The 22,436-nt window shown below is 39.5% G+C and overlaps 1 protein-coding gene across 1 annotated transcript in view; it reads left to right on the plus strand.

Moving 5' to 3' along the window:
* cnk (connector enhancer of ksr) overlaps positions 1 to 22,436 on the plus strand; it is a 64,802-nt gene that overhangs the window by 24,328 nt on the left and 18,038 nt on the right. The window contains exons 9-14 of the mRNA XM_071586301.1: positions 9,872 to 10,068; positions 10,714 to 10,892; positions 12,106 to 12,308; positions 14,195 to 14,294; positions 19,376 to 19,501; positions 21,711 to 21,846. Coding sequence (XP_071442402.1) covers positions 9,872 to 10,068; positions 10,714 to 10,892; positions 12,106 to 12,308; positions 14,195 to 14,294; positions 19,376 to 19,501; positions 21,711 to 21,846 — 941 coding nt within the window. The remainder of the gene's footprint in view (positions 1 to 9,871; positions 10,069 to 10,713; positions 10,893 to 12,105; positions 12,309 to 14,194; positions 14,295 to 19,375; positions 19,502 to 21,710; positions 21,847 to 22,436) is intronic.

Consider the following 22,436-nt stretch of genomic DNA (forward strand, 5'->3'; position numbering starts at 1 on the left):
AGGTCATTGATCCCCATCTGGGACGTGACCATAGAGCAGCTGACCTCCAGAATAATGACTCCACTCGATCTTGCACTTGGCCATGAGTTTATGCAATTGGTATGCTGGAAATGATTGCATGCTTGAAGTATTTTGAGGAGTACGCCAATGTGACCAATGATGCACTTTTGTACTTATCATCATTATCATCGATGAGCTCTGCATGATGAGGGATGTGGAGGGACTCCCTCACGGTCAATTGATTGCCAGCGTATTCACAGGCAGCTTGTAAATATTTAAACATAATCACTTTTAAAAATTGAAGAAAGATTTTGCATGATCCCTTTAAAATACCACATCTGATCAGAGGAGACTGCTGAGGGGACTGCATTCTATTGAAGTTAGATAATCATGGTTTTTGGCATGGGTATGCTTCTGGCACTTGGAATTGTTTTCCAATTTGAATGAAGGCTAGGAATTCCTGATTGAAAGTATTTTGTAGGAGTCACAAAATATTTATTTGGTAGCTGTGTCCATCCAAAAATCTACCTTAACCAGTAAATTACCTAATAATAATACTGTTGCTATATTGCAGTGAAATATTTTAAAAATGCATCTTTACAAAATTATATTTAAAAAAAGTAATATATCTGCATTAAAATATTCCTTAAACACAATGAATAACTTGAACCATCACTCTGATGCCGTAACCACAGGATATTGTAAGCCTCTGAGCAGATGTGGCATTTAAAAGATTTATAGAAAGAGACGTTTCAGGCGTAATATGGTGTAATATCATAATTAATTTAGTTTTAGATGGGAATAGTGACTCCCTTCAATAATCAATGTGATTTTTTGTAAAATATATAAGCTGTTGGCCATCTCACTGTGGGAACTTCTAAATATAGTTCTTTTACCAATAGCTCTGTGAATATAATGGCAATTGGTGATGGGGGGTTGGCCTTCCTGTACAAACACAAAAACGTCAAGGCTGCCATTGGAGAAAAGACTAGGTGTAAATGTGAAATGGCTCTGAAGTCATGGTGGTTGTAATTTAAAGGTTTGAAATGTTCCTGGTTAACATCTTAAATGTCCAATAACAGTCAGTTATAGTAATCAAAAATGTGGATTGTATTTTTGTTTGCTAAAGATTTGTAACTTCAACTTCTTACTAACTGTTAACTAAAACTACTAATTTTTACACTTCAATGAAACACCTGTAATAATGCTAACCTTCTGGTTTTCGTCCGTGTAATAATTGATTAGAGCTTGGTGAAATTTTTAATTGAATATTCTCTTGTTCCCTCAAAATACATATTTGATAATTGGAATGGAGGATAGCCTTAATGCATGTTATTTTATATACACTTATTAAAATGAATATTCCTTATCATTGACTATTCATTGTCAGATAAATATGCTTTTCACCCTTTCGCTGAGGTTCATTCTCCGGAATCGTACTTATCACATGTGGGGCGAAAATGAGTGTCTCCATACCTTTAATACTTCCAAAATAATCTAAATAATAAAAACATGGAAATAATAACAATAATCTAGATTAATTGTTTATGTAATGGAATTTTTTTATTAATTTATATTGAAGAAGATAATTTAAATTCAACTGTCAAAATATGAAAGCAAGGAGGGTGAAAATGTACGTTCACAGCAGCGAAAGGGTTAACTCTTGAAATTTCTATTCTTTCACCATGTTTTTCTCATCACAAAGGACTGGTATGATATGATATTAATTTTTCATAATGAATCAATCGAATACATTTTTTTTAACTTTTAACAAATTTCCCTCTTTGGCTGACTGTGGCTTTTAACAATTTGTCTGACTCTCTTGGCACTTGCGTCATTTAGCCCTTGCTGTGAGGACTGAGACGCAGCTCACTTCCACTGGGCGTGACTACCAACCAAATGTCATTGATTGCCCAACTCCAGTCTGCCCTCTCTTGTCTCCTTTGCTTGAGGCATCATTCGTTGCGCAAGTGATGATATTGCGTGACTTTAATGTGCATGTGTTTCTGTGAGAATTAAAAGTGTACTCTTTGTGCCCCTGGTTTCCATAACTGAATGGAAGAAAGACCACTAACCCTCTCTTGGTTTTGTTCCACGCTGCCCTTGGAAGGGTTTCGCTTCTCGTGTCGAGGGATCGCATCCTACGAATCCCTCCTCCTCATCATCACAAGTGTGACATATTTTTGCTGGGAAATATGTCGCACGTGTCATTTCTTGAGAGGTGGTAAGTGGAAAGTATTTTAGTTTTGGTGTTTGTGCTCCTACCTTGTCGTATGTTAGCACTAAGTCATCCCGTGTAGAAGTGATTGTACAATTATGTTCCCCATCATTCTGCTTGTAAAATCACTGTAGGTTGTATAATCTGTAGCATTTTCATAATTTCTACAAGTGCCTTAATAATATATATTATGTATATTATATCATAAATGCCTCCAATGGTTTCCGTTGTATCTAAGGAAATGTGCTCATGAAAGCTCTTAAATGTTAAAGGGTGTGGTAAATCGGAAGAGTACATCTTGAAAAATTTCATAAGGTCATCTTCTGTGAAGGGAATCTTCTCCCCTAATCTGATAATGCTCATGTTGTCCTGAAAAGAGCTTTATTCATTACCATTGCTGTTCCTTTAATCTCTTGAACTCTCAAGTTCAATGCTCATCTAGCCGCAAGGAAGTGTAATCAAAACTTGATTTAACAATTTTCTCTTCGCTGTGAAAATTATCTAGATATGATGAGGATATTGTTTTGAAGGTTTTGAGATGTTTAAATGTTTTTAACTGTTTTGCAGCATATTTTCCTTTAAACTAGGCCACGATGAAATATCATATTGCATAAAAAAACATTTCAAGACAGAGCCAGGTTTAATAGGGTTGCGGGCATTCATTGATTTCTGGTAGACTCATTGTTGCCCTTGAGGTTTAAGCTGGAGAACTATTTTGTAGGGGGAGGATTAAGTCAACTGTTGAATTATTTAGTGATGGAATTGAAATTGATGGTAGTAACTTTCATCTGTGAAAGGGTATAAAAATTTAGCAGCCATTTCTCTCAATAAGTCATATTTATTATGATGAATTTGTGGGGCCTAAATGAACGAAATTTACAGACTCGAGTAAAGGAAGGCATCTTATTTCAGGCAGTGACAGCATAATCTCAGTATTATTGATGCTCAAGAATTTTCAACCCCCCCCAAAAAGCCCCCAGGATGAGCAGCAATTCTTCTGCAAATTTCTCCCTCTACCACCTCCCATCTATTCCTTAGTGGCTCCTTGTGTTTCCTTTGCCTTGAGTTTTCATGCCCAGGGAAAATAATCAAAAATTGCTAAATTATCTGAAAAAGGAGACCACTAATATGTTACTAAATAAGCGACTAGGATACAAGGTAACCACAAGATACAGTGTAATAATTTTATGAGGTGTTCCACAGTTTAAGGTAGGTTGTGGATGCATGCAGACTGAGCAGGGCTACATTTCTTTGTCTCAATAACAAGCCACAAAGTACATTGAACTGCTCTTCAGTTACTCACTCATGCCACCTCCCTTTATGCAAGCCAGTGTGCCTGTTCCTTTCCTGCAGCCTCTACCTTGCCTGGCTAGTGTTCTCCCCTTCATCACACTTGTCAGCATTCCATCGCCAATAATAATGCTTTGCATCCATCTTTCCTGCCTCCTTTGAAGATCTCTTTCCATGCTTATTTTTCTGGATTTTTTTACGCCAAGATATATTTAGACATCTTCCTTAAGGAAGCCACCAGGACCCAAGGCTCGTCACAAAACTAAATGAAGAGGAGACCCATGCCACTGTGTCACTCACGAGTGTTAGTTTATCCCCTGCCTTGGCATCCACCACCACTCCACCGATGGTCCAGGACTGCTATGGAAACCCCCGAGGGGCAGTGTTGGGGGGCCTGGGGATGACGTCGATGGGATTAATAATGAGAGGACAACAGGGGGGGGTTTAAATGCTCTCTGGAATGCAAACGGCGGGCATCATTTTAGGAGGCAAAGCGCACCACAGAACTTATCCAAGCTTCCATTTGGACTCCAATCTGCAAAAGCCTGGCAAATTATGGCTGCACCATGATTTAATTTTCCATGAGAGGGAGATGGCGCTATTATATGTGTCACAATCAATTCTAGCCCCTGAAGTATTGTAGCAAATCCCCCATGAGCAATAGTTCCCTGAGAACCGGTTAATTCAGTTGGGCCCTTGAATTGCTCACTCTTGTCCTTATCCAACTCCCAGAAAATAAATTTCCTTGTTGAAATGTCCTCATGTTGATTGGATACCATTTCAAATTCATGTGTGCCTGGTCGTGAACTATCCTCATCTATGTCGAGTACTCATTCCATGTGGAAACTTGCTGGTTCCATATCTTTACCATAAATAACATCTTTATATTCTCTCCAACTCTCTTGATTCTTTCCTGGTTGTTTACATTGGAGTTGTCTTGCCTTATAGTTTGCACAGGATTTTTGCTTCTTATTTCTGAAAATGCTTTTCTTTTCCTGTGTAGTGCAACAATCCCAACATTCCATAGTAAACTACTTTCCATGTCCCCGTAGTGGTTCTTCCACCACCCTTCTTGTGATCTGTTTGTCATTTGCCTCAGTTTATGAATTAACTCTATACATCCTTCTTCCCATTAAGGAAGCGGTAGCTTGCTGCTACTCCTTCCTTGCCTTTCTTATTAATGCTTCCAAATTCCATTTCCCATACAGTCTTCCATGTTTTATCTTTTTGAATCGGATGCTATACTTCATCATTGCAAAATTGTGGTCTTAATCGAAATCCGCTCTCGGGAAACTCTGCGAATTCACGCTGTTCCTAAATCAGTGCTTGACAATAACGTAAAGTAACCAATTTCTTTCTGACTCCTGAGGAATTTTCCGTGTGTTCCTCTCTTTTTTGTGGTGTCGAAGCTGTGTTTATTATGATTAACCCCATAATAAAAACTTCGTTGCAGTTTTCCAGAGTTAAAATTTTATTTGCGACCATGGTTTCGATACACTGTATCATCATCAGGTGCTGATGATGATACAGTGTATCGAAACCATGGTCGGGAACAAAGTTTTAACTGTGGAAAATTGCAACGAAGTTTTTATTATGTCTCGATTCCACAACATCACGCCTGACTCTTCACTTTTCGTATGATTAACCCTTGTCTCTCTCCTGCAAAACTCTTTTGCCTTTTACCCATGTTCATTCTTCAATCCTAAACCGAGGGACTCCCCCACCTCATCACCATCTCTTCCTTTGCCTACCGTCGCATTCCAATCCCTCATCACTTTAAAATGTTTCCCTGCAGGAACACACGTGATTATGGCCTCTACCTAATCGTATATCCTATCGACTTTGTCCTCTTTATGATCGCTTGGTGGCATGTAGACTTGAACATTGACTAAGTTTATTAATTCAGCGTTTACTTTTAATAATACTAATAACAATCTGACAATATCTTGATCTATGTTTACCACCCTTCTTACTACCATTTTGGTCAATACTATATACACTGCTCACTGGTTCTCTTCCCATCTGATGTATACATGTATTACTCTATAACTATCACTCCAGCTATTCCCACTCTTCTTCTATCTTCTCACTGTGTGTACCCCTTAAATATCTATATTTTCTTTCTCCTTCTATCACTTGTATAATTTATATTTTTCCTGTCTTGAACATTTCCCAACTTCCATGACCTTCTTTTAACTGTTTCTGTCCTCTTTTGTGCTTCTGCTGTTCAGAGAATCGCGATGGTGCGGTGGCTAACTAACCGGCTTCCCACCCGGGTTCAAATCCTGGTGGCAGCTGATATTTTTCAGTGTTATCCCGATCCCTACTTGAGGTGCTTTGCAGAGGTGAATTTGAGTGAGTACGACCATAATGTCAGATGAGACGTTAAGCCGCAAACCCGTTGGCGCATTTCGTTAAGAGTAGGCCAATGACAACTCCGGGTTCCTCTCCACTCTTCATCCTTTGCTGTCCATCCCTAATGGCACAAATGGCCTCAGCTGTCGGTCATCTCCCATAAAAACTACTACTACTCCTTCTGATGATTTTATTTGCAAGGATTACATGAAACAATCGGAAGCCTCTCCTGTTGCTGGGCATGACACGGGGCCCAGCAGGCCAAGTCTTAAAGAGTTTCCGGGATTCATTCTCTGATCAATGTTCATCATCGGCTCATGGAATAATAATTGCGGTGGTTTCCCATTGCCTTCCTCGATAGTGTTTCTAATGTGACTCAATCACTCAAATGGCCACCCCACTGGATTCAGATGCCTTCACAGCTGCCCCACTGAGGACACATCCAACATGAATTGCTCTCAGGCTCCTACCCTTTGATGCATCTAGAGTAGATGAAATAGAAGCCCTTCTACCAATCAATGATGTAGTCCATGGGGAGGGTGTATACTACCTTGATCAAAAAGTTACCGGAATAACCACCGTGTGGCGCTCCCATCGTTCCGATTTGAGTTCTGTTTTTTTTGTTAAATTGGTACATCTGTTGTTGATATTCCCTTTAAATCTTAGTGTCATAACTTGACATTTGCAAAAGTTACGTAGCCAAGAGTACATCTATCTCTGTGTGTGTTGGCGATTTTTTACAATTTCAGAAATGGATTTAAATTTGCAACAACGAACTTGTATTAAATTTTGCATAAAAAACGGATTTAGTGGCGCACGGACGTTGGAAATGTTGGAAAAGTGTTTCGGCAACGATTCTCTAAAAAAAACGGTCGTTTACCAGTGGCACGAGCGGTTCAGAAGTGGTCGTGAGTCAATCGAAGATGATGAACGCAGTGGCAGACCATCGACATCGAAAGTCGGTGAAAAAATTGATTAAGTAAAAGAAATGTTGGTCAATAACCGCAAATTAACCATCAGAGAAATAGCGGAGGACTTGAACATTGCCTATGGATCCGCCCAAGACATTGTGGTTAATGATTTGGGTTTCCGTCGTGTAGCAGCAAAGTTGGTGCCAAGAGACCTCAATTTCATGCAAAAAAGAGACCGTGTTGACGTCGCAAAAGACATGATTTGCGAGGCTGAATCCGATCCCACATTCATCAAAAGGATCATTACTGGAGACGAGACGTGGGTTTATGAGTACGACACGCAATCCAGACATCAGGCAAGTGAATGGCGTTCACCAAATGAGCCGAGACCAAAAAACCACGTCGTTTTCAGTCAAAAAAGAAGGCAATGCTGACGGTTTTCATGGATTACAACGGTGTAGTGCATCATGAATTTTTGCCAGAAGGCCAGACAGTAAACAAAGAGTATTATTTGGGCGTTATGAGACGTTTGCGTGAAGCAATTCGCCGAAAGAGACCAGAAATGTGGGCAGAAAACTCGTGGATTTTGCACCATGATAACGCACCGTCGCACAGTGCTATCATTATTCGTAATTTTTTGACGAAAAATGCAACAAATACCATCCAACAGCCACCGAATTCACCTGATTTGGCTCCCTGTGACTTCTTTCTGTTCAATCGAGTTAAAAAACCATTACGGGGAACGCGTTTTAGCAGCCGAGAGGAAGTAATGGAAAAATCGCAGGAAGCACTGATGGACATACCGAAAACCGAATATAAAAAATGTTTCGAGGATTGGATCAAGCGCTGGCATAAGTGTGTTGCAGTCGATGGGGATTACTTTGAAGGGGACAATATAGATTTAGATGAATAAACTTGTATTTTTAATTTTCTGAATAAATTCCGGGAAATTTTTGATCAAGGTAGTATATGCCTGTAGACTTACACATGGAAAGAAATCATGACCTAAATATGAGAATAGCTTAGTTGCACGCATGCTGGGAGGCAGAATGGATAGGGCAGAGGAAAGGCAAAATAGAAGAGGCAGGTTCAGTTTCGGATCATTTAGCACTATTGAAGTGTCATGTCAGTTTCAAAAGGATAAAACAGGGAGGACAGCTGAGTTCATGTAATGCAGAATCACTTACCGGGACAGTAAGAAACTAGTACCCGCAGGTTGTAAAGAAAAATATGAGTGAGCTGGGTACTATAGAAGAAAATTGGGAATATATCAAAAAATAGATGTTGAAATTTTGAGAGGAAACTTGAGGAAAAGCAAATGGAAAACGGACAAGAAAAGCAGGATCACAGACGAAAGGATGAGGAAGATGGACTGAAGGAAGTGGAATTATGCTAAGACTAAGTTTTAGAAAGTAAAGAGTGTAGCAATAAACTGAGGGAAGTAACTAATATGGCAAAGGAGGCTGGTGATGTGAGGATAATAATTATTATAACAAAAGGCCTTAATTGGGGTGAGATTGAGACTGGATAGTCCCTTTGTCAAGATGGATGAGAGGGATGACTGGCCCTTGGACTGACTGACAGGTCACACGTAAGAAGAAGAAGAAATGGAAGTGGTGTGGGGTGGGAAAGTGGATGTATCAAGGGATGGATACATTATTTGTTTCTATTCGTTGATTAATTACGTTATTTATAAACAGCACCCCATTGACTCATCGACACACGTTCTACCAACACCACCTCAGTTTCATTTCACTGCTTACTCTTTCTCACCCCGGCCACATCTGAATAATAAAGGGCGACCTTTTGCTACCCCCTCCCCTCAATCCTCTGCCCTTCCCTCCCCCACCCAATGTATCTCATGGCCAGGAGTGGCAATCCTAAAAACTAACTCGTCTTATTCCTAACCTCTGGTTGCTGCAGGCAAATTTATTTCCCAATTTTCTTGCAATTTTTTGTTGAAATGGTAAGCAGTTAACTAAATTATGGATCATAGATTTTAAAGCAATTCTTCACAAGAATGAGAAACATTTTTGGCAAAACTTTATATTTTTTTATTTATTCATTCATCTGTCTTGGATATTGAATTAACTTTTTTTTTAATTTTAATGCAATGATAGAATTAAATGGCGTTTTCATTGTATGCAATTCAGTGAATAATATAGATGGAATGACAAATCAAATGCCTTCTGTGCTCTCATTTATAAAAATATGTAATTTTCGTTATATAAGCCTTTGTATTTTTGAGCAACACCAGGGATGTTTTTGTGTGCATGCATGCGTAGCAATTGACCGCTACCAAATAGCCTGTGGGAGAGTGTGATATTGAGGTTCTGATGTAGGTGCATATTCCTGCAGCCTGTTGCATTTTCATTGATTTGTTTTAATGAACTATCGGCAATGTAAATTATGTATACCCATTGCCAATGGCTAATATTGCTTTTTATGACATAGAAGCATATTTCAATTCAAATGTTCTGGGCATAGGATGGCTTATAAGTACCTGTTGCTTGCTCTCTGACTGACATGAAAAAAGAACCTAGATTGGTTTGTCATTTGCATAGTTTAAGTATGGATAGGATTTTATGTGGTTTAGATTTAATTTAGCATGTGGTAGTGAAATAAACTCGGCCATTTAAGATTCCCAAGGCCAATCGTTCTGCATACTGATGGCTAATTTCCAACTACACCAAAACTAGCCCTTCTCTTTGGAATGTTTCTATTTGATTGCCACCATAAATACCTCGCTTAGTTTTTCCTCTTTCTATTACTTTTCTTTTGTAAATGTGGACATCTTTTTGGATTATGCAATGTCAAATTTCACCGGTTCAGAAGTTAGATTTTCAAATGCTGCAAAGTATTCCATTTGTTCATCTCATGAAAAAAAGTCAATTTGTATATTTTCTGAGCTCTTCATTCCCTGTACGAGTGTGACTATTGCATGGCAAGGGATGTAGAGTGCCATTTAGTTGCAATTATGTGACATGCTCAGGCAAACTCTGTTTTCCTTGAGCAAGCGCCAATTAACTTCTGAATAGATTTCTTTTCTGCGCTTGATGAATGCTTCTCTAAGTGATGTGTGTGCTTTTGTGTTCAGGCCAAGGTGAATGGGGAGACTAAGGCATTGAAAAACGAGGACATGAAAATGGTGGAAATGAGTGAGCCAGGTCCAAAAGCTAGTTGCTTGGTTGAGAGGGGCCAGACTGAGGGCAGAGTAATGATGGAAGTGGGCAGCCCTGAGGGCCAGATACCTCCGGCACCACCTCCCAGACCGCGGCTGGAGTGTCTCCCTTGGTGAGTGCAAAGCATTGGGCTCCTGTGTATGTTACTCCTCTAGAAATGTCTCTTGCTTACTATGAATCTTATGTGGCTGAAATTTCTTTATGCTATGAAATGAATGAAACTGATGTATGCAGTGAAATCTCAAAAAATGAGTCCTGCCGGCCCCTAAAAAATCTCTCATGGTATCAGCAGTTCCACTTTCCCACCCCCACTGCAATATTTGATTTCAATGCTCTTAATGGCCTGCTTGTTGGTCTAAGTTCTTTACCATAGAGTTATTCCATGTATTACTTCCATCTCTGTTGGCTCTCCACAATATGGTTTCAAGAGATTGATGAATCAAAGCTCACGAAAGTGTTGAGGCATCAGGCTCATCAAAAGGTACAGTATTTTCAATTTGGCATTAAAAAATTGAAAGGTGGCTTCCAGGAAAACGATGTTGCTTGGAATTTATTTGTTTGGACGTTCATTAGGAAAACGGTTAAGTCGTTACCTCTCAAACCTACTTTTCACTTGAGAAAGTCATATAAACCTATTCAGCTAATTGGGGAAAAGCCATGTTAAGTTTCTCTGTAGTGTTTGCAGTGGGTCAGCTGCAGATGTCTTTGTAGGACTCATAGTTGATGGGTACCATGCCTCCTCTGTTTGAATGCGCAGTGGTGCACCAGTGGCGAGATCAGATGCTTCCCAGCAGCAGGTGGCGGGCGTTGGTGCCTCGGTGGTGAGCGATGGTTGCAAGGGCTACAGAGCAATGGTTGCCCGGACACTGAGTCGTGCCAGGACTGTGGCAATCCCATCGCCACACACACTGAGGCGGCGGAATGCTCTCCTTGCAAGTGAGTCCCCCTTCCCTCTGGCTAGCCCTCATTGATTGGAGTGCGGTGCTCCTTCTTTGGTGGGTGCCCACTCGAATATTTTGATCTTTGGGAATGCCCCCCCATCACAGACTATTTGTTTGCTGGAATGATAAGGTTGGGAAGAAGAAGAATTGATTGCTTGGGGGTGGTCCCTTGGTGCATGCATTGGTCATCAAATGCAGTTCAGCCGGCCATATTTTTAATGTCCCATTTGGACATATTGAACTCATCTTTAAGGACTTGATAAATTTTGATCGGGTAGCTTTGGAAGGTGGAGGTTGATGGAGACTTCTGTTCCATGTTTGAGTGGTTTGTATTCATTCTGAGAAAGGCTGGCCAGCATTTGGGCTGTGGTGGGTTGAGGGTGAAAGAGCTCAAGGGACTAGGTTGGGAATTCCGATAAGTGTGCCAGCTTAGATTACGGCTAGTTTTAATTGCCGGCGATGATGCTGATGTGTTTGGCTCTGGGGAGGGGCGAGGAGAGGCCTTTGCGGGGTAATGGAAGTGCACTGTTGTCCAAAGGGATTGACAAAGGTTTGCTCTTAGTTGTCAACTTGGAGTGCAGAATTTGGGGGGTCGCTGGCTCTTGAGAGGCTGATGCCTGGGACAAACGGGGGTGTCGCACATAGGACGGGGCAGATAATATAAGATGGCTCAGTCTGGTTTTGAAAGAAATGGGGGTGGAAGTCATTTTAGAGGGGAACACCCTTGGGAATAACATGAGAGCAGAGTGTTTTTTCAGAAGGCATCTTCGCATCTTTGAAGAAAGTTCCAAAGTGCCAAGGAAAGTATTTGCTTGAGGAAAGGAATTTGAAAAGGGGCTGATCTAGGTGACACTTTGGCCAGGGACAGCAGGTTGATTCGATGTTTACCAAAGAGGAGGAGGCAGTGTGAGAGGATATCATGTGTGTGTTCACGTGGATGTTCTATTTTCTAAATTTTCTGTAGTCCTGACATTTTAAGTCCCTGTCCTCTTCTTTGCCTACTGTGCTGTTGCTACTGCTCCCTCTATCACTTTGCAAGGATTTTGTGAGATGACGACCTCTTTAAGGCTTGCAGTCTCATTGTGTTATTAATTATGTACAATGTGGCATCCCTGGTGCCAGTGAAATGTGGATTGAACGTTGAAAAGTTGTTGGTAGTTCACCAAGTTCTGCAAGAAGTGATTGTACCCCATGTGCTTGATTGGCAGAAGGGCGCCAGGTATCCGTCAGAGACCTGGGGGAGGCAGAGCACCAGGGTTGGCTGCAGTACCGCCTGCGGGGTGGCGGTGGCTTGGGACAGGGCAGCACCAAAGGTGCTGCTGAAGCGACCCTGGGTGGACCAACAGCACAGTGGGTGCGTGCCTGGTTCCTGCTCGTCGGTTCTTCGTTTTATGGCTTCAAGGATCAAGAGGTTGGTATTGCAAGTGGTGCTCATGTGTACTGTCAGAGGTTGTGTGGCAAGTATTGGCTTGGAAGAGTCATAGGGTTCACCATCCATCCCCAATTTCCCTATTTCTACTTAATATTTCTGTGAAATTTATCCAAAATAGTTCCATGCATTATTAAGATGATAAGTGATGTAAGATTTTTATAGTACTGAGAGGATTTCAATGCATCATTAAAAGATAACATTTTTGCTGCTGAAATAAATAGAAGGGATGTGATGCCATAGTATATCATAAAATGATGAAAAGATGTGTTTGCCAACCTTCAGAGTTTCCTGCAACCTCCTCCCTCCTTCCTTCTATGGATTCATCCCAACAACAACTCTTTCACTTCCAGGCCTTGAACTTCATGATTGGTTTTCCTTTTCCTCTGTTTTAATCACCCCATTGTTCACATCCCAAAGGCCTCCAATCTATTCTTATCCCCTTGCCTCCAAGGCTTCAGTTTCTGAGACACAAAAAATATTGAGTGCATAAAAGTTTTCACTAGTTTTTCCTTATGTTTTTACTTCAGGGGCCTGTCATCAATTATCACCTCTTCATTTGAACTCTATATTACCTGATACAATCAATATTTTTCGGACTCTACTACTTTGCCCATCATCCTCCAAAACATCTTCCTAAATAAGTAAACTTAGTATTTTTACATGGTAAAATTTTTGCAAAATAGCTCCTGAAACCATTGAATTCTTATTGAGGTTCACTGTTCCACATGCTCTTATTTAGTATGTCTGCCAACTTAAGTCTTCAAAGCATAAGTAATGTGATTGTGAAGGATACCAAGAGAAAACCAATGCTGGTAGGGTGAGATGTAAAGGAGGGTATCAGACAATTAGAATGAAGCCTTAAAAATTTATTAGCAAGACGAGTGATATTGGTATCAGAAGATATTTATCAATCTTGTCTTTAGTTCCTGATTTTAAAACGGGTGTAGCATTGGCAGTTTTCCAAAGAACGGGAATTGGAAATCCTGTTGAAAAGTCTAGTGGTGGAGGAGGGCAAGTTGGGCGGCTGTGCGGGAGAGGGAGGGAGTTGATATACTGATTCTCTGAAGTGGCTCAAAATGACAACCTAATGATTATGCCATTATAAATCTTAATTCATTCATAGTTTTTGATTATTTTTAAGTTCAGCAAAATGTTAAAATTGCTTTTTAAGGCATGAATATGATATTTATTGATTCGTTTGTCTTGTTATGGTAGCATGGAAAATGATTGCTTGAAGTAAACTACTCACGACTCCAGACTAAGTCCTGCTTAAAGCAGTTGAGCACGCACAGTGCTTCTTGATTCCGAATGCTGTATGGAGAATGCAATGTATGTTCAAGTGTGTGATTCTGTCCAAAGGCGAACCAAGAAACGGATTAAGATTTTTTTGACCCTTTTGGATGGTATGTAAATTTGGTCATATTTGACCATTTGGGATGAAATAGGCTAAGGCTGGGAGTATTAATGGAATCTTTGTCTCTATTAATAATTAATCCTTTCAGGCGTAACTTTGTGGAATTGTTCCATGATAAATAATGTCAAAATAAAACTTAGTAATAAATTGAGTAGCTTCAGGCGTGATGTGGTGGAAGTCGAACATAATGAATAACTGATCGTAGCACTTTTCCACTTTATCAAGTGGAAAAGTGCTACGATCAGTTATTCAAAACTTAGTAAGTTTTATTTTGAAATTATTCATCTGTTTATTATACACTAGCATGGCAGTTCATGCCAAGGGACAAAAATGTCTTCATTGTGGCATCTCATTTAAAAAATTCAGCACATTTGTATAAAAGCACAAAGAATAATGCCCAAATTATCTGGGTAATGTTTTTGTGACTTTCAAAATGTTTTATTCCTTCCAGTCTGCTAAAGCTGATCGCCTAATTGGTTTGTCTGGGTTCACGGCGGCATTGGCACCAGAAGTCAAGTCTCGGAAATTTGCATTCAAGGTGTATCATGCAGGTGAGGAGAGATATTGTTGATGGATAGATATATTGAGTTTAGATATTGTCATAATTTTTGTAGAATATTAAGAATTGATTTACCATTTGAATAAATATTCCAACATCATGAATTTGGTGAAGGGAAGGGTGATGTCCATCAATAATAAAATGGAAACCTTAATGAATCCCACAAAAAAGCTGTGTGGCACTATAGTCTTACCTGCTTTGGCCTCACATTCTTTTTGCTGACAATCCTGTTTGATGGAATTTTTGCTACTTCTCATTCTCAGCACGTGTACTATTTGGAAATATTTAACACAATAAGGGTAACTTCTCTTTTAAAAGAACCAAATCTGCCTCAAAGCAGCATTTCTAAAGCATGTCATGAAAAATACAAGCTTGTAATTGTGGTCAATAGGCAAGTGGACTATTAGCTGTAATAATGGGAGAATGTGGAAGACGGTCCTCGGGTATGATGGCCCAGATATTCTTTAGAGTCCTCTGTGGCTTGGAGGGAGGCATCACAATTGGCGTGTTGTGTTCACCTCCCATTCACCCCTTCTCCAGCCCCCCTCTGTGCTTCCTACCATCCCCCAACGGTCACCCTGCACGACGGGGTGCCTGCATCCCAAACACCCTTATTCCTCCTCCCTCCCTCTCGTCATCTCTCTCTGTCAACCTTTCCAACCCCCATCCCCCTGTTTCCTTTCCCCCCCCCCCCAACCTTGCTAACACCCGCCAATAACCACTACAGTCCACCACTCCCACTCCATCCACCAAAGGTATTGGGTGCGGCAACATAACTTCATTTTTTCAAATGCAAAACACTTTCAGAAAAGGAAGTTATGTTGTGGCACCCTGTGTTAGACACAATCCCTGTCTGTGTGTGCTCCAGATTGATTATGCTGTGCATTGAAACCTAGAACATCTAAATAAGCATTTTATGTTGAAACACAAAGGGCATTCTTTGAGTCATCATAATTTGGAATGTCCAGTCCCTGCATGCATGTGGTTGGTCGGAGAATGTCAAACTAGGGAGAGATGTGTGAAATAGGTTTAGATAGTTAAGTGAAATAAAGTTGCAAGAAGGAACAGACTGGTTGGAGCAGCAGCCACAAGATCTATGACGTGGGAATGGGCAAAATATTGTGGAAGACTGATGCAGATGGGAGTGAAGACCATCATGCAATATAATGGAAGGGTCAATACCATGCGGATAGCCACAGAAACCACAGATACTCTAGTGGTATCTATTCACCCACCCGAAACTGAATGGTGGTAGCATAGTGGAGGTGTTGTGTGACAATATGGCTGAAGTGATAAAAAATGTTGAGGGTGAAGAAACTTTTCTAATATTGTGGAATCTGGAATCAACCTGGAATGCAAATTTTACTCATAGAAAACAATAAAAATAATTAGTTTCTTATTTATGATACATTCATTGTTCATTTTTACTAGAAATTTGTCTAGAGAGGTTTGTTTTTGCTTATGCATAAAAATTTTGTGAAAATGCAACACAGTTTTATCATTAAATAAATTTTTAGCGTATGTAGCCACTTTCTTATTAGGGTAATGCTTCTCAAAGTACAATGCAACAGTTTCCCATGCTTTCACATGACCTCTAGATCACATTAAGCCTACACTTCTTGGAGCCTCCCGATGTTTCTATAAACAAGTAGGGGCTTAATTTTCAAATTGTCGTTGTTGCTAAATGTCAATATGAGACAGTCTTTTGATGGCTCATGCCAGGGCAATGCATTCACCTCTGCTCTATGAGTACATAGGTTTGTGTTGGCATCTTTTTCCAGAAGAGACCCCTCTCACCATGATTCACATCTGCTGCAGCAGGTAACCCTCAGACGTTACTAGCTTCTTGACGTCACAGATGAAGTTCTCTGCTGCCTTTGAGTCAAAGCTTGCTGCCTCACAATTCCTCACAATGCTCTGGATCCCAGTTTTTCTCTTAAACTTCTTGAACCATGCATGGCTTTCCTTAATATACTACTTTTCCGGTAATTGATAATCCTGGCATCTTCTTAATGAAGTCAGTGGAAATCACATTTGCCAGCTCGCAAATGGGGTTCACGTTCATGGTGCCACCTTGTCATTGCTTTTCGTTCATCAATATGAGGAGCAACCTTTCAACTTGGTTGAGAGTATGTAGCCATTGTGTAGATATGGTTGTCACTTTCTTTGAAGCTCCCTATCTCCTTAGTTTTGCCCATGTTCTTGATGGCAGTACAAATCGTCAATGTTGGCTACTTGTCTGTGAATGCCAGACGACCACGCTCATGCATTGTTCTTGCTTAAATGATTTTACTGTTCGTTTCAACAATTATTTTTACTCTCTTATGGCTGTCTTCCTGCAGCTTTTTCTGTCAGCATATTTTCAAAACTTTACACTAAAAAATCACTTAGTATATGATTGGACACAAGTTTGGAAAATGTGTGATTACAAGCGAGGCTAAGATACTTACTGAATGTACGAGTTCTGTTCAAAAAGTATCACGACTTTGGTGTTTTCAGAAATTATTTATTTATTCATGAATATCTATTTTGTCCCCTTCAAAGTATTCCCCATTAGATGTTATACACTTGTTCCAATGTTTTTCCAATCCTCGAAGCTCTTCAAAAAATCATTTCTTGTGATCTTGTTCAGCTCCTACTTCGATGCAGTCTTTATCTTGTCTATCGTAGCACAGCGTCGTCCTTTCATGGGCCTCTTCAGTTTCGGGAACAAGAAAAAGTCACCAGGGGCCAGAAAAAGTCACCAGGCTGGCCTTTATTACCAATCAAAATTGGTGATAAAGGCAACCATTTTATGTATCTGAGGAGAGAAAAAAATACTAGAATACATGGGGGGGCTCATAAGTACCCGGCCTGACCTAGAGATGGCAGTAGTTGTTTGAAAAATATTGCTGTATTAGAAAGTACACAATCTATAAAACATACGGTTCAAGTTTGAAGATGCCACATTGTTCAGTATTTGTGTGGCAGTCATCAATGGTGAACGTTTTCAGTGAATTTGTGAAAATGGAGAAAATTGTTCATCGTTATGTGGTACAATACTTTTATTTGAAAGGCCTCTATTATAGGCCGCGAATTATTTTCAGTTCACAAACTTGAAGAAAATGGCTCGGTGGTCAAAGATTTTCCAACCGTGAAGAAGTGATACCAGCAGTTAAGGCTGTTTTGAGGAGCAGGGCAGTTCATACTACCTTGATCAAAAAGTTCCCGGAATAACCACCGTGTGGCGCTCCCATCGTTCCGATTTGAGTTCTGTTTTTTTTTGTTAAATTGGTACATCTGTTGTTGATATTCCCTTTAAATCTTAGTGTCATAACTTGACATTTGCAAAAGTTACGTAGCCAAGAGTACATCTATCTCTGTGTGTGTTGGCGATTTTTTACAATTGCAGAAATGGATTTAAATTTGCAACAACGAACTTGTATTAAATTTTGCGTAAAAAACGGATTTAGTGGCGCACGGACGTTGGAAATGTTGGAAAAGTGTTTCGGCAACGATTCTCTAAAAAAAACGGTCGTTTACCAGTGGCACGAGCGGTTCAGAAGTGGTCGTGAGTCAATCGAAGATGATGAACGCAGTGGCAGACCATCGACATCGAAAGTCGGTGAAAAAATTGATAAAGTAAAAGAAATGTTGGTCAATAACCGCAAATTAACCATCAGAGAAATAGCGGAGGACTTGAACATTGCCTATGGATCCGCCCAAGACATTGTGGTTAATGATTTGGGTTTCCGTCGTGTAGCAGCAAAGTTGGTGCCAAGAGACCTCAATTTCATGCAAAAAAGAGACCGTGTTGACGTCGCAAAAGACATGATTTGCGAGGCTGAATCCGATCCCACATTCATCAAAAGGATCATTACTGGAGACGAGACGTGGGTTTATGAGTACGACACGCAATCCAGACATCAGGCAAGTGAATGGCGTTCACCAAATGAGCCGAGACCAAAAAACCATGTCGTTTTCAGTCAAAAAAGAAGGCAATGCTGACGGTTTTCATGGATTACAACGGTGTAGTGCATCATGAATTTTTGCCAGAAGGCCAGACAGTAAACAAAGAGTATTATTTGGGCGTTATGAGACGTTTGCGTGAAGCAATTCGCCGAAAGAGACCAGAAATGTGGGCAGAAAACTCGTGGATTTTGCACCATGATAACGCACCGTCGCACAGTGCTATCATTATTCGTAATTTTTTGACGAAAAATGCAACAAATACCATCCAACAGCCACCGAATTCACCTGATTTGGCTCCCTGTGACTTCTTTCTGTTCAATCGAGTTAAAAAACCATTACGGGGAACGCGTTTTAGCAGCCGAGAGGAAGTAATGGAAAAATCGCAGGAAGCACTGATGGACATACCGAAAACCGAATATAAAAAATGTTTCGAGGATTGGATCAAGCGCTGGCATAAGTGTGTTGCAGTCGATGGGGATTACTTTGAAGGGGACAGTATAGATTTAGATGAATAAACTTGTATTTTTAATTTTCTGAATAAATTCCGGGAAATTTTTGATCAAGGTAGTATAATGAAAAGAGTGTCGAACTTATTGAACATCGCTGGGAAAAGTGTATGGAGCTGAAAGTAAATTAAGTTGAAAAATAAATACATTTTTTTCCAAAATTTGTGTTTTCTTTGTTGGGTTGGGTACTTTTGTGATTGCCCTCATAGGAAGTATTTTTCACGTTGAATTGGCTTGTGACTTAGAGCACGAAGTGATTCCCTTGATACTCCATGAGGCCCATATGCCTTAGGCCAATTTTAGATCATATTTTGGAGTTAGAAAAGGTGTATCTCATGGGCCGGGAATTACAGCGTCTAATATTTCCTTAAATCCCATTAAATTAAAAATTATCATCACTGGAGAATTAATATATTTTTAAGTGTCACAGAAGAGGGCTTCAAATAACCTCAAAAAGAATTTTTGACCGAATAAACCAGGGGATAAGCATGAATTTGAGATCGCTGATCAAGCCCCCTTTTACGATCATTTTTATGGAATATGTATTCATTAGTAAGGGCAAATAGAGCTCAAATTTTTTAATGGATTACTTATTACAGCGGCTGGTTCTTTCCAGGGAAAATGTTTTATTTTGCGGCAGAAACAGAAGAGGGTTTGAATGAATGGATTGCATGCATATCAGATGCTACCATCCAGCCAGAAACGTCTGCAGCTAGTGCTGCCAATGATGATGGAAATGAAGGTATGCTAGGATTTTAACATGGTATATACATATGTATATGTCCTACAAAATAATTTTGGTTCTTATTTGAAAAATAGTAAGCTCAATGAAGAGTTTCAGGATGAATGGCAAACATTATACAATCAAAAAGATTGTGTCCTTCATGCTTCTCATGCAGCAAAATTTTTCTTTGTCTCACTCAATTCTAACTTACCATTTTATTTTCATGAAGCATCAATATCAAATTTTGTGACCAGGAAATCAAGGCATGGACTCAATATAATGATACTCTTTGGAGATTGCTGCAAGGACTAGTACAATAGAATTACATTGATCACTCTCGACCTTCTCCCTAAATCAATCAAACATTAGCATTTTGGCATGTGGTGCATTTGCTATGAAACAAAAACCACCCATGTCAATGGCAATTAATATTAATGAATGGACTTTGAATGGAAATAGGCTGAGAGGGATGGCTAGGAATAGATGCAGAGATGATATCGTGGGAATAAATGTTACTTACTTGAAGGAGCCAGCAAAAGATTGAAGGGCATGGCATTAGCTGTTGAAAACCCATCAAGGGGTTAGCACCCACCATTTAAAAATATTTATTTCATTCGCTTTTTGCCATAATCATTGAAAAATGGTAACAGGAAGACCAAATGCTTCCAATATTTAAGGATAGCTTTCCCAAGGGCTCAATATAGCACTTGCTAATTTTTATATCATGGAACATTTTGCATTCAAGATGATGAAGTCCATGATTATCAAATCTTTGCTACAAATATTTTCAATATGATAATGAAGTTCATGCTTCATTTGAACACTGCACACAAGTCAAGAATTATAATGATTATAATGTTTATTGGTTCCTAAAAGACATTTTTGATACATGACATATGGAATATGTCACATTGCTTGCAAATATTCCAGACTAGTACAATAGAATTACTATTGGTAGATTGAGTACGAATGGTGGTCGCAAATGAAAAAGTTTTAGAGTAAAGAGGAGCAGTAACAGCATGCATAACAATAAAATTATTTATCCACAGAGAGAGACATGAATTCATCCGCAGGATAGAATTGATCTTTGCACAGGAACTGATTAAGTTAAACTTCAAAAAAATACTTTGCCATGTAATATTTTGTATAGATGTCAGTCACTTGATGTATCTGCAGGTCATTGCTCTATGGATGTATCGGTGAATCTACTTTTATAGAAACTAATTACTTGGCAGTAATTTAAATTTAGTGGAAGGTCATTTACACCATGCTCAAAAGTAGAATAAATCTGTCTCCAATGACAAACAATGAGTTGTGTTGTTCGGCTGCTTGGAGATTTTTATCAGCATACAGTAAGGAATGTTTTATATCTAATTTTGCATCATTAAAAAGTTGATGATACGATTAGTGATTGGCTTGTGGAACTCCCAGTGTAACTTTGATAGGGTCAGAGGTAGTCCTTAATTTTCACAAGTTATATAATGACAGATTTTGGATTTACTGTCATGTAAATGTGGCAACTTTGATTGGAACTATACCAATGGAAGGTCTCTCCATTTTTGCTGTTTGTATGAATGAAATAAGCTGAAACAGAAAATTGAAACACAGGGTTTTCCCATAATAATGTATAAATGAAATCTAAGAACAGTCAGAGTAAATATCCCAATAAGATTGCGGTAAGGTTCCTCATGCAAGCGGCACCCTGACAACTTGTGTACCCTTAATTAAATTTGAAACATCCTCTCCAATTCCCATCAAGTAGAAAGTCTTGAGCTATGATGCCAAAGATAAAGAGCCAATGAGAAACATTTGTTCCAGTGGTTATGGTTGTTCAAAGTGACGATAAAACAGTGTGCGCCAATCCCTCGTGGTGTGTGGAAGGAAGAAGAAATGCAAGTATCTTCAAGAAATACATTTTGACTAAAAAATCATTCATTACGTCAATAATGTATGATGCAGTATACCATTCTTGCAATGCCCAAAACAAATATTTCTTAAGTTTTAGGAAAGCATATATTTTGCATAGGACATTCTGGGTTCTCTAACTCCATCTAAATAACTATATGTCCTAGTGTCTGGCAGCCTAGCACCCCCTGCCACATATCCTGGTGATGGTTTACTGGGTTATATGTTGATGTGGAATAAAGCTATTTTTTTATGCACCCCCAGGTCATGTGCGAAAGGTTTTTTCTTTGAACTCATTTATTTGTTCATATTTATTTCACAGCTGTCTACTTCAGCGAAACAGATGATGAATCGAATGGTGCTGGCTGCTTGACAACCCCTCGTTCCAATCGTAAAAACATTTCCTCTGGAAGCTCAAATCCTAACTTAAGCACTTCTGGGGTTTTGGAAACTAAGAGGTATGTGACAATTCCCTGGTGAAATCCAAGCCATCACATCTAGATTTCTGTGAATGTTTGAGTGTGTGTGGAGACATTTTTTTCCAGTGAAAATATATCCAGGAAGAAATGTAAATAAACCCATGGCATATTATAGTCCAAGCGCTAGGCTTCCACAATCTTTGGCTTTTTGGCCATCTCTCCGCTCCTCTTTTGCAACTCCACCTTTTCCCCATCGTGCTTGGAAGATATAAAAAAATAATGGCTCTCTTGTCATGCCGGTTAAGTATGCATAGTCCCCCTTGGTTCTATTTAGAACAAGTTTTCCTGCTCTTTAATTTTTTTAATTTATAGTATCCAGGGAGTTCCCTTTCCTGCAAATTACAGGTGTTTGTAATTGTCTTCAATGTAATCTTTTAGGGGAAGGAGTAAGAAGGGACTATGAAGTCTCAATCTCACCCCAATAAAAGTCGTCAAATAAAAAATTTCCCCATTACCGAGGTTTTGGCCTGAGAGCCTGTACCAGAGGATCTGAGTTGTGGGAATTGCCCATGGAAATGGAATGCCAATGATTAAAAAATTGTCTGAATAAATATTGTACAAGTTTCTTA

The sequence above is a fragment of the Hetaerina americana genome, unplaced genomic scaffold (genome assembly GCF_022747635.1).
Source record: "Hetaerina americana unplaced genomic scaffold, ioHetAmer1.1.p SCAF_217, whole genome shotgun sequence".
Lineage (NCBI taxonomy): Eukaryota > Metazoa > Arthropoda > Insecta > Odonata > Calopterygidae > Hetaerina > Hetaerina americana.